This window comes from Cetorhinus maximus, chromosome 18 (genome assembly GCF_964194155.1).
Source record: "Cetorhinus maximus chromosome 18, sCetMax3.hap1.1, whole genome shotgun sequence".
NCBI classification, from domain to species: domain Eukaryota; kingdom Metazoa; phylum Chordata; class Chondrichthyes; order Lamniformes; family Cetorhinidae; genus Cetorhinus; species Cetorhinus maximus.
In genome coordinates, this window is record NC_135896.1 from 33,969,475 (window position 1) to 33,982,505 (window position 13,031).

The 13,031-nt window shown below is 39.7% G+C and overlaps 1 protein-coding gene across 1 annotated transcript in view; it reads right to left on the reverse strand.

Moving 5' to 3' along the window:
* pole2 (polymerase (DNA directed), epsilon 2) overlaps positions 1-12,998 on the reverse strand; it is a 144,325-nt gene extending 131,327 nt beyond the window's left edge. Inside the window, exon 1 of the mRNA XM_078562351.1 lies at positions 12,866-12,998. Within this exon, the coding sequence (XP_078418477.1) occupies positions 12,866-12,965 (100 nt within the window). The 5' untranslated portion in view covers positions 12,966-12,998. The remainder of the gene's footprint in view (positions 1-12,865) is intronic.
* Positions 12,999-13,031: the final 33 nt, after the last annotated feature.

Consider the following 13,031-nt stretch of genomic DNA (forward strand, 5'->3'; position numbering starts at 1 on the left):
TTTATTTAATGGCACTGTATCTTATGGACACGCAATGACTTTGGTACCATCTCTGAAATTTGTTCTTTACTATATTGGTCCTAAATATGTAATTTATTAATTGTAAATACAGACAGTGATATTCATGTAAACAAAATTTGAGTAGCAATGTAAAAATTACAAATTATCAGCCATTCTTGGAGACTTGTTTCAGTATTTCATCTGAAATTTTGGGCTTTTGCATTCTTTTCTATAGTTTACATTTCCTTATATATGTAGGCTCAATATGTTCCTATTAAATTTTAATCTATATTTGTTCACTGTTTTTATTTTAAAACTGGCATGAACCACGTTGATATTGTGCTACAAAATATTTGAGGAGCAAATTCATTTCTTCCATGGTTCAGTGTTAGAATATTCAAAAAAAACTTTCTTCACACTTCTCTCTTTTGGAAAAATACCTCTTTACCAATTCACTTGAAATCATTAAAAGGTATATAATTGAACAATTTCCTTTTCTGAAAAGTTACAATTCTCCCAGAATGTAGTGATAGAATGGACAGCTGTCATCATCTTTAGTGGTTATTTTATTGTGTCCTTCACCCAGTATACTGAGACCAAATAGTTCAATTTTTGGGGCATTTGTTGTCATCTGCCTTTTTTACTTTTGAACTTCCCACTTTCTCACTGGTGGTTCTGTGCTGATTGTATTCAGCTCACGATATTCATTACCAGGTCTATACAGATTGTTGTTTATCTGTGATTTCTCACTGGTAGTGACTTACTGAAACCGCTCATGCAAGTGTAACTCTTGAGTAAAGTGTAGAATCTGTAGTGAAGAACAGAAACTATCATCTTGGTGATAAACTGTAGGAATAAAGATTGAAAGTGTGATAGCAGTTAGAAAACATTCCTAGGAAACCAGAGTCTAATGGTAATCAATCATAGGATGGTTGTGACCAGTGGCCCAGTAGCAAAAAACAAACCTTTTGCAAATGTTGATAAAGCTTAGGAGCAATAAATTATGGGATAAAAATGATCAGAGGTTCTGGTAATGAAGTTTAGGTGGGGTAACAAATATATGACTACTAGAAAGACTGCAGATCAGGTGAAATGAGAAATTGTGGAATGAAGCCATCCGGTTTAGGAATTGAAATTGAGCAAATAAAGAGAACTAACAAGCAACCACCATTGACCAAATAAAGCTCAAAGAAAAAAATCATATCATTGAACAATAAAAAATAAATCAGTGAGCTGAACTTTGCGTACTGGATGGTGTGTGCTTAGAGACACTGGATACATTGAAAGCCTACCCTGCCATAGCATTTATGGATTTCATAGCAATTAATTTTTTTTAGAAACCAGTTAAGTATTTATGAATTCCATATTTTTTCTCATAAAACATTTAAAGAGTCCTGCATATGTCACCCTTTAAAGTTGCTAGTTTAAAATTAACTTTGTGTACCAGAGGCTGTTCTGATTTATGCTTCACTTGACTATCTTATTATATATTGTGTTGAATCTTTGATTCAGAGGTTGAAAGTTCGGTTCTCCCAGAGCCTTTAGCACAAAATTGAAGCTGACTTTCTAGTGCGGTACTGAGGGAGTGCTGCATTGTTGGAATTGCCACCTTTTGGATGAAACCTTAAACTGAGGGACCCATCTACCCTTTCAGGTGAACATAAAATATCCCAGTTTGAAGACTAGTAGAGGAGTTCTCCCTGGTGCCCTGGCCAACACTTACCCTCAACCAACATCACTAAACATATTAAAACAAAAATACCTGGAAAAACTCAGCAGGTCTGGCAGCTTCTGCAGATAGTAGCACAGTTAACGTTTCGAGTCCGAATGACCCTTCAACAGAACTAAGTAAAAATAGACTTTTTTTTCACTAAACATATCTGGTCATATCACATTGCTGGCTGTTCTTAGAAGTTTGCTGTGCAGTTGACTGCTGCATTTCCTATTAGCAATAGTGACTATACTTAAAATTATTTTGCTGTTTGTGAAGAAATTTAGAATGTACTAAGGTTGTGAAAGGCACTATATAAAGGAAAGTTTTTTGAACCAAAATGTATGCACCAATAATTGATACTTTTTTAAATTAACAAGTGGTCATATATGGGCCATGTAGTATAAGGGTGTTTGGGCAGAGCAAAAGTTAATGTGGGACTGGAGAACAGTACTGCCCATGGTATGATGTAGAGAGTCACATGATGCCAGACTGCGTGTAATAATGTCTGGAAAGAGCCAGTATGGAAACAGCACCCCATGCAGGGCTGTACTTTGGAGATGTATATAGTTATACATTACCAATAAATGGTTTACGTTCAACTATACAAGCCTCTGGACCTCTTCGTGAGACACAAAACAACTTTACAACATGGTGGCAGTGAAGGATGGACCCCGAAATCCCAGAGAAGCTGGAGAAGGAACCCAGAATCTCAAAAGCATGAGAAACAAGCCTGACCTGAGTGAAGTGCACCTAAATTGAAGACACAGTTGGAGATCACCTAAAAAGAAGCTCCATTCCAGACGTGGAGGCTGAAGGACTCCACCAGGGCACGTGGGGAGGTCCATTGCCAGACCTGATGAAATGCAGAGTGAAGGGACCTAGCTAGATCACAAAAGGCTGAGAAAAATCCAAAAAAGGGAAAAAAATGTCTGAAAGGCAACAGAAGAATCCACAATGCAGAAGAAAAGCCAGACCTGGTCAAACACAAGAGGGAGAGTCATAGGATCTGGCTGGATCATGTGATGAAAGTAAAAATTTTCATATTTTTCTGGTTTGTTGTGAAGTAGGTTTATGGGGTTAAGTTTAGTTGGGTCTGTGTAAGATTTAACTACATTTGGAGTCAAGTAGACTGCAAGTTTGAAATCAAAAGAAGCTAGGTGCTTGACATGCTACTGAGTAAACATGGATGCTGGCTTAGCACATAAGGTGTGGTGGGAATTTGCATTTTTAGATAAGTGAAGAGATTTGGATTTCAAAAGGATCGTAGCCTTGCTTATCTGGCTGTAAACAGACTAAGGAATGTGTTTATTTTTCCCCAAAAGTTACTGGCAATATTGGCAACATGGAAATTTTTATGTTATGAGGAAGATACAGTTTCAAAGACATGGAACAATAGAATTTGCATATTGAAAGGAGAGAAACATATAAAGGAGAATGAAAGGCTATGTGTCAGAAGGCCATGTAAGCTCTAACAGGAGTGTGTGAAATAGCTTTAATGAAGCCTCCAGCATTTGTGCATAAGCCTGCTGTATAATGAACCTGAAGTTGGGAGGAAAGCCATTTGGAATTCCACTGTCAAGTGGGTATTGTGTTAATTTGCTGGTTCTGTTTTAAATCTAAAATCTATTTGGACCATTGCCTTAAAGGGGGTGTAACTGGGGGGGTCAGGTTAATTAGGAATTTTAGGAGTTATTATAGTAAGCAATTTGTAGTCTTATATATGTGCTTGAAATCTTTTATATTTTGTTAATAAATATTTATTTAATTTTTCAAATCTCTAAAGGTCTTGGTGTATCTCGGAATAAATACAAATTGTAAAACCATTGTGATAGCACGACCAAGTTTCCTCGTGGATTTGGTCTGCCTGGCACACATCATCTGCCACGTCATAACAATCACAAAAATGGTGAAAAAAATATAGTAAAGAGCCAGAAATTACACTTTAAAGTAGGCAGCAGTCAGGATCAGCACAGCCAGAGTGTATCTGCAAGAAAGCTGCAGCAACGGGTCCACAGCCGGCACTATAACACGTGGTGACTGATTTTGACTGAATAAAAAAAGTTTTAAAATTGAAGGCAGAGCTTAAAAATCACCTTCCAGTATATTTTCTCTGATTTTTAAAAAAAACATTAGATGGCCCAGGCTTCTTGTTTTGACAATTTTTATGCAAACTCAGTTTAAATCGAATGGCCCTATTAACACAACGGGAGCCCACCAAAACCCAACAAACGTGGGAAGAATAAAGAAGAAAATAAATGGCAGCTGTAGAGATATCTTGAAGAAAAAAATTAAAGAGGTACTCACCTGTTATTTTAAAAAACGGCCATGGATAGTTAATTAAAACTACCAGCCTGTTTAGAGTAAGGCAAGAATCAAACGAGACCCCAAATGGGTGTTTTGGGGAAAACAACCTTTTAGATTACAGGAATACATCAGGATTAAGTCAGAAATCAGAAGATGTATAAGCTTAATATGTTTTCATACTTGTTTGGTGTGTTTGCAGATTAAGTAATCCTAAAACAAGATATAGATGAATCTCAACCACATTTGGTGAGATATTAAAAGCCTTTGACATATTTTAAGCTCCCAAGTTATGCAGAGTGCTGACCTTATTAAAAAAAAAAGTCTAGAACACCCCCAATAAATGACTGAAGGGGCGCCGAGGAAATGGGAGACCCCTGGTCAAGGGGGACAATACCTAAGCAAAACACAATATGGTCACAGACCATGTCAGTGACATGAAGTACACAAGCCGAAGAGTTTAGTGCAAAAGAAAGAAGAGGCTCAGAAGCAGCTGAAAGGTTTAAAAATAGTTTTACGAAAATGCTGACAGTACCCGAACTGCAATAACAGGTGGCAGTGCAGAGCAAACAGATGGCTGTGAATGAAGGAAAGCTATCTGAGGTAACTCAGAAGAAACAAAACTTGCAAAAAAAGACCAAGAAAATGTTTGTATCAAAGCTCAGTTGGAAGAACCCAACCAGAAGTACAGCCAACCACAACAGCAGGCAGAAAAGGTACTCAAATAAGTCGCTGCCCTGAAAAATTCTTTGAAGAATCAATATGTAGACCTGGATAAACATGAGGAGCTTAAAAAAGATGTTGAATACTACTTTAGCAAAAGCAGTGTTGGAACTACCAGTAGCGACAAGCAATTTACTGAAGTGCAACATCGGTTGGCAGGAGGTCAACAGGAAAATAAACAGTTGAAAGAACAGCTAATTGTCCTTCAATATCAAATGCAAAAGGAGTACATAACCCTTCAGCAGCATGAAGAAATGAAGACTGTCTTGAACAGCAAAATAAATCGAGAAGACTGTTAATTACAAAAAAACTCAAGACGAAGCAATTGAGCTTTGCAAAGAAATGGAAAATCTGTTGAAGGACTTTCATAAGCTACAACGATCCCTCAGGTTAAAGTTTGTTCCTCTGGAAAATTACAAAGAGAAGCATCTACATCACACTGCCTGCAGCAGTTCAGGAAGGCAGCTCACTACCACCTTTTCAAGGGCAACTAGAGGTGGGTAACAAATGCTGGCCTAGCCAGTGGAGCCCATATCCTGTGAATGAGTTAAAAAGTAAATTTAATGTCACTCTGAATGAACTGAAGGACCAGTTGGCAGAGAAGAGTCACCAATGTTCAATATTCCAGGAGGAAGCCAAGAGGTACAAGAAAGAGACTGAAGAGCTGAAGAACCAGCTGAATGCAAAAGAAGATACATTGAAAGGAAAAGCTATAGAACTTTACAAGCTGCGAGTGGACAATGATGCAATGAGTAGCATGATTACAAAACCAAAACAAGTTAAGACTTGGAGACAGACCTGGCCAACAGTGAAACTAAAATGAAGGACAAGGACAAAGCTCTGCTGTACACAGAGAAAGAAAAGACAGAAATAAAATCGGAAAATGCAAATCCCATGTTGAAGCTCAAGGAACTAGAAGAAAAAGCACTGGATGCCTCAAACTTACTGAGAACTATTGAATCGTTCAAAAATGACACGGCTGAAATGAAAATCAAGCACCTAGAATGTCAAGAAAAAGCGAACAGTTACAATAACACCATGAGACGTGGGAGCAGAAGTAAGCCATTCGGCCCATTGAGTCTGCTCCGCCATTCAATGAGATCATGGCTGATCTGATAATTCTCAACTCCACTTTCCTGCTTTTTCCCCATAACCCTTGATTCCCTTACTGATTAAAAATCTGTCTATCTCAGCCTTGAATATACTTAACGACCCAGCCTCTACAGCCCTCTGTGGTAAAGAATTCCACAGGTTAATTACCCTCTGAGAGAAGAAATTCCTCCTCATCTCTCTCTTAAATGGGTGACTGCTTACACTGAGAATATGCCCTCTGCTCCTAGATTCTCCCACAAGGGGAAACAACCTCTCAGCATCTAACTTGTCAAGCCCCCAAAGAATCGTATATGTTTCAATAAGGTCGCCTCTCATTCTTCTAAATTCCAATGAGTACAGGCCCAACCTACTCAACCCCTCCGCATGAGAAAATCCCTCCATACCTGGAATCAACCAAGTAAACTTTCTCTGGACTGCCTCCAATGCTAGTATATCTTTCCTTAGATAAGGGGACCAAAATTGTTCACCGTATTCTAGGTGTGGTCTAACTAGTGCCTTGTATAGTTTTAGGAAGAATTACCTATTTTCATATTCCATTCCCTTTGAATTAAAGGCCAACATTCCATTTGCCTTCCCTATTACCTGTTGACCTTGTATGTTAGCTTTTTGGGATTCATGCACAAGGACTCCAAATCCCTCCGTGCTGTCGCCTTCTGCAGTCTTTCTCCATTTAAATAATATTCAGCTCCTCTATTCCTCCTGCCAAAGTGCATAACCTCACATTTTCCCACATTATGTTCCATCTTCCAAGTCTTTGCCCACTCACTTAACGTGTCTATATCCCTCTATTAGACTCCTTGTGTCATCCTCACCACTTCCCTTCCCACCTATTTTTGTGTCATCCACAAACTTGGTGATAGTACATTCACTTCCCTCATCTAAGTCATTTATATATATCATAAATAATTGAGACCCCAGCATTGATCCCTGTGGCACTCCACTAGTTACAGGCTGCCATCCCAAAAATGTCCCCCTTATCCCAAATCTGTCTTCTATTAGTTAGCCATCCTCTATCAATGCTAATATGCTACCCCCAACACCATGGGCTCTTATCTTATTAAGCAGCCTTATGTGCGGGACCTTATCGAACGCCTTTTGGAAATCCAAATATATTAGGTCTCCTGGTTCCCCTCTATCTATCCTGCTTGTTACCTCTGTAAAGAATTTTAATAAATTTGTTGGGCATGATTTCCCCTTCATGAAGCCATGCTGACTAGACTCAAAAATTTTCCCAATGGCAGATGTTAAGCTAACTGGCCTATAGTTACCTATTTTTTGTCTCCCTCCCTTTTTGAATAAGGGTGTTACATTGGCTGTTCTCCAATCCTCTGGGACTTTTCCAGAATCTAAGGATTCTTGGAAGATTACTACCAGTGCATCTGCTATCTACTTCCTTTAATATCCTAGGATGCAACTCATCAGGTCCAGGGGACTTATCGGCCTTTAGCCCCATTAGTTTCCCTGGTACTTTTTCTCTAGTGATAGTTATTGTATTTATTTCCTCCCCCACTTTTGCCCCTTGATTATTTAGTATTTTTGGAATGCTATTAGTATCTTCTACTGTGAAGGCTGAAGCAAAGTATTTATTCAACTCCTCTGCCATTTTCTGGTTCCCCATTATTATTTCCCAGCCTCATTCTCTAAGGGGCCTATGTTCACTTTGGCCTCTCTCTTCCTTTTTATATGTTTAGAGAAGATCTTACTGCCTCTTTTTATATTTCTTGTTAGCTTACCCTCAGTTTATTTTCTCCCTCTTTATTTTTTTGGGTCATCTTTTGTTGGTTTCTAAAACTTTCCCAATCCTGTGGCTTACAATGTGGCAAAGATTAGTGGTATGTTTTTTTCTTTCAATTTGATACTGTCATTAACTTTCTTGGTTAAGTATGGTTTGTTTATCCCCTTCCTTGAATCCTTCTTCTATTTTGTTGATAGTCATGAACTATTTTCTTAAACGTGTTATTGTTCATCAAATGTCTTTTCTGCTAAACTGCTTTCCCAATCCATTCCAGCCAACTCTGCCCTCATTCCACTGTAATTACCCTTATTTAAGTTCAGCACAGTTGTTTCCGACCCAAGTTTCTTATTCTGAAACTGAATGCTAAATTTGACCATATTATGGTCACTGTTTCCTAGGGGATCCTTTACTCTGAGATCATTTATTAAACCTGCCTCATTACACATTACTAGATCCAAAATAGCCTGATTCCTGGTTGGATTCACAACATATTGTTCTAAGAAACTATCCCGAATACACTCTATGAATTTTTGCTCGTGTCTACCTCTGCTAATTTGATTTTCCCAATCTACATGAAAATTAAAGTCACTTATGATTAATGTACTGCCTTTTTTACGTGCCCTCATTATCTCCTGATTTATTCTCTGTCCTACAATATAGCTACTTTTAGGGGGCCTATAGACTACTCCCACCAGTGTCTTCTTGCCCTTGTTATTTCTTTCCTTCACCCATATGGATTCATCTTCCAATCCAAGGTCCTTTCTTGCTATCGTACTTATTCCATTTCATACTAACAAAGCTACCCCACCACCCTTTCCTTTTGAAAAGTCACATACCCCTGAATATTTAGTTCCCAACTTTGATATCCTTGTAACCACATCTCTGTATTGATCATACCTATTAACCTCTATTTGTGCCGTTAATTAATTTATTTTGTTCCGAATGCTATGTGCATTTAAGTGAAGGGCCATTAATTTTGCCTTTTTACCATTTCTTCCCCTTTTGACCCTATTTGCTGCTTTTTTAATGTTTGTACACTCTGTCCCTTCCTATCACACTTTGGGTATCATTCACTAAATAGCTGCCCTGCAAGGCTGCCATGTCCTTTTACTTTGTAAGCCTACGTATCCCTTTCCAGAACCCTTCTCCCTTTATTTAGCTTAAAGCCCTCTCTATAGCCCTAGTTATTTAGTTCGGCAGGACACTGATCCCAACGCAGTTCAAGTGAAGCCTGTCCCATCAGAACAGCTCCCTTCTACCCCAGTACTGGTGCCAGTGCCCCTTGAACTGAAACCCATTCCTCCCACACCAATCTCTGAGCCATGCATTTAACTCCTTGACTTTATTTACCCTATGCCAGTTTTCCCATGGCTCAGGTAGCAATCCCAAGATTATTACCTTGGAGGTTCTGCTTTTTAATTTAGCTCCTAAATGTTCAAATTCTTTCAGCAGAACATCCTTTCTGGTCCTATCAATGTTGTTGGTACCAATATGGACGATGACAACTGGATCCCTCCCCTTCCACTCCAAGTTCCTCTCCAGCCCTGAGGAGATGTCCTTAACCCTGGTGCCGGGCAGGCAACTCAGCCTTTGGGACTCACGCTCACAGTTGCAGAGAACAGTATCTATCCTCTTAATTATACTGTCTCCTACCACTACTACATTCCCATTTCCGCCCCCCACTTGAATGGCTCCCTGTACCACGGTGCTGTGGTCAGTTTGCTCATCATCCCTGCAGTCCCTGCTCTGATCCACACAGCTTGCAAGAACCTTGTAACTGTTAAACAGTTGCAGGGGCCGAGGCTTCTCGAATGTTACCCCCTGGGTCCCCAAACCTGCTTCACCTGCAGTCACACCCTCTTGTCCCTGATCACAGACCAAATTTGAATTACCTAATCTGAGGGGTGTGACCGCCTCCTGGACCAAAGTGTCCAGGTAACTTTACCCGTCCCTGAAGTGGCGCAATGACTGCAGCTCAGACTCCAGCTCCTTAAATCAGATCTGAAGTTCCTTGAGCTGTAAACACTTGGTACAGATGTGTTCGCTCTGGATCACCTTGGTGCCCAGCAGCTCCCACATCCTGCAGCAGCAACACATCACCCGTCTTGCCATCGCCATCGTATTTTATTCAGTTTATTCATTAATTACTCTAATATTCCCACTCTACACTTTATTATATATTTTTTTGATACACACCATATTGATCTTATACTTAAGCTATCTTTAAGAAAAATAGAAAAAAAGACTAGAGATCTAAACACAAACCAAAGACCTTACTTTACTTGAAAGACTAGAAATGCTCACCAATCCTACTCACCATTCAGCTGCTCTCTGCGCTCTTTTCCCTCTCACACTCTTTAACGGTCTCACACTTTTCTCTCACTTTCTTGTTGTTAAAGGCCCCGCTCCTCTCACACTTCCTCACTGTAAATGACCACGCTGTTTCTCTCATGCTCTCTCCCTGTAAATGACCACGCTGTTTCTCGCACGCTCTCTCACTGTAAATGACCATGTTGTTTCTCTCATACTCTCTCACTGTAAATGACCGCGCTGTTTTTCTCACTCCCTCACTGTAAATGACCACACTGTTTCTCTCGCGCACTCACCCTGTAAATGACCATGCTGTTTCTCTCTCACTCTCTCACTGTAAATTACCCTGCTGCTTCTCTCACTTTCTCACTGTAAATAACCTCACTGCTTCCCTCACACTCTCTCGCTGCAAATGGCCCTGCTGTTTCTCTCACACTCTTTCACTGTAAAAGAGAAAGTAGAAGTTCTCACAAAGAAGCATGGAAAGTCTCAGAAACAACTAGCAGAAGTAAAATTAAAGAAGGTGAGTTTTAAGGATATTACACAGGAATTAAGCTCTGCTAAGGGAAACCTGTTCAGTTCAGAGAACCGACATTCATGGACGAAAGATGAATTTGCTAATGAAAATTAGAACTGGTAGAACTTCAAGTAGCAAAAGTATCTATTAGTATTGTGAAAAATGCCTGGAACAGGAAAAGTAATTACTGATGAGTCAGAACAGTTGGTTGAATGCAGAATTTACAACCAAAACTGATATTCTTGAAAGATAAAATGCAGTATGGAAGAGCAAATCCAGACTTTAAAACCAGAAAAGGCAAATTTTAAGAAACAGATTGAGGATCTAACGAGTGATTTGAAAGAATCTAGGGAGCAATCAGTGACCATGGAAGAAAGACTCTGAAAGGAACCAGATGTCCAAGTGCAGTTGTTAAGCATGTATAAGGACCTCGCAGATAACTCTCAAACAAAGACAACTGAACTCACCAGAGCTCTTTCTTCCATGGTCACTGATTGTGCCTTAGTTTCTGAGTTGCATGAAAAGTTTCATAAACTTGAAAGAGTTGGAAAGTAAGAGAGGAAACACATATTTGGCTGAAATTGTGAAACAAGTGGAAATGAGGGCTCCATTTTTGAAATGTCAACTTCCAGGAAGAACATGGTGGACTCCACAGAAAAAAAAATCCGAGTCCACTCTAGGAACGAACAGAGTGACGTTCCCTTTGGAAAGAAGGAGACAAACCCACGGTGTCCGAACAAAGCAGACGAGAAACGCTACTCGAAGGAGTGCAAAAAGCAAATCAAATGGAGAAAACCAAGTATCGGAAACACCGAGTTCTACAATTTCAAACCGGCAAAGTCAACCCAAAACAACAGACTACCATTCTGCCAAACGTGACAAGAATGAGATCTGGAAGAACTGTTAAGTCTCCAGACTGTCTGAATTTATAAAGTCAGAGACATGGGGGTTTGGGAGAAGGGGTAGCAAGTAAAGACTGTATTCTAAATACATTTGGATAAGGACTTGGGGTGGAGGTGTAGTATAAGGATTTTCAGGCAGAGCAAGAGTTTATGTGGGACTGGAGAACAGTACTGCCCACAGCATGATGTAGAGAGTTACATGATGGAAGACTGTGTGCAGTCATATCTGAGCCAGCATGGAGACAGCACCCATGCAGGGCTGTACCTTGGCGATGTATATAGTTATGGCTTACCAATAAATGGCTTATGTTCAACCATACAAGCCTCCAAACCTCTTAGTGAGATACCAAACAACCTTACAACAGGTAACTATTGCAATCTTTTGGTTTACCTCTTCCAAAGTCATGTAACAAGGATGGAGATAAATGAAACATTGTCATTTCTCCCAACATTGTGAACATATTGACAATTTTGGTAGCCCTCAACTTGTCTGTAATATTATTATAAAATCTCAACTGTTAAAATTCTATATAACATGTTTAGTATTAGCAATCAATTTACAATTATTCAATGTTATCACATTTTACTCTTCATACGTAGTGGAGTAACTATCCCTTTGAGGGATGGTACCTATAAAGAATGCTTCTAATTTTCACATTTCTGATTGGTCCTTGCTGTCAATAGGGAAGCAGGTGTGCTTGCACTTGCAAGTGGAGCACCAGCAGTTTATGAAAGTGCAGTGCTAGGGTTATGGAGGAACTTTGAATTTCAAATTTTCATCTTGAGCTACAATGTGGGAGTAGAAGGTAAAAGTAATAAGGGAGTGGAAACTGTTACAAGATAGGATGAGGGTGGTGAAGTTTTGAATGAGTTGTAGTTTGAGGTGGAAACTAGCAAGGCAGTATTGTTGGAATGGTCAGCTCCGAGGTGACAAAGATCCCGTTTTAAGTCTCACATTGTACTTGTGCTGTATTTTATATTATCACAGGAGGACTAGCGTGTTGCACAGTAGGAAAATAATGAGTAACATATGCTGGTCTCGGCAACGACGCTCACGTTCCATGAAAAAAATAATTTTTAAAACCTGTCTGGAAAAGCCCTCCCCTGTACCAGTGGATGCAGAATTGCTGGAAGCAGTAGCGTGCAATAAACTTTCAAATACTTTCGCGGAGTTTTAGGTCTCTTGCTACTTTCGCAGCCTGCAAGAATTTGTGTTTTGACATGGATACTGGCGCATGATAGAGTACATTATGCTATCCCCATTCAGCTACCTGGACGAGTTGCTCGTCAACTTCTTCTGATTTGGAGTCTGCCTGATGACAGTGACTTGATCAAATCATCCAATGTAGAGACCTTGAATTCCTCTACAAAAACAGAAATACCTGGAAAAACTCAGCAGGTCTGGCAGCATTGGCGGTTCAGCTTCAACATGAGGACTCGAAACGTCAACTGTGTTCCTCTCCGCCGATGCTGCCAGACCTGCTGAGTTTTTCCAGGTATTTCTGTTTTTGTTTTGGATTTCCAGCATCCGCAGTTTTTTTTGTTTTTACCTTGAATTCCTCTGCTCACAGGCAGGATCAAGTTATACCTTCCGGACAAACTCTTGGGTTTGTCTTGTTTTCCTTGGGGGAAACAATCAGGAATCTGCATTTTTTTTTGCAACAGCAACTCTGCGGGTTCGTCCAGGGGTCATGTGACCCAGCGCTTCCTGATCAT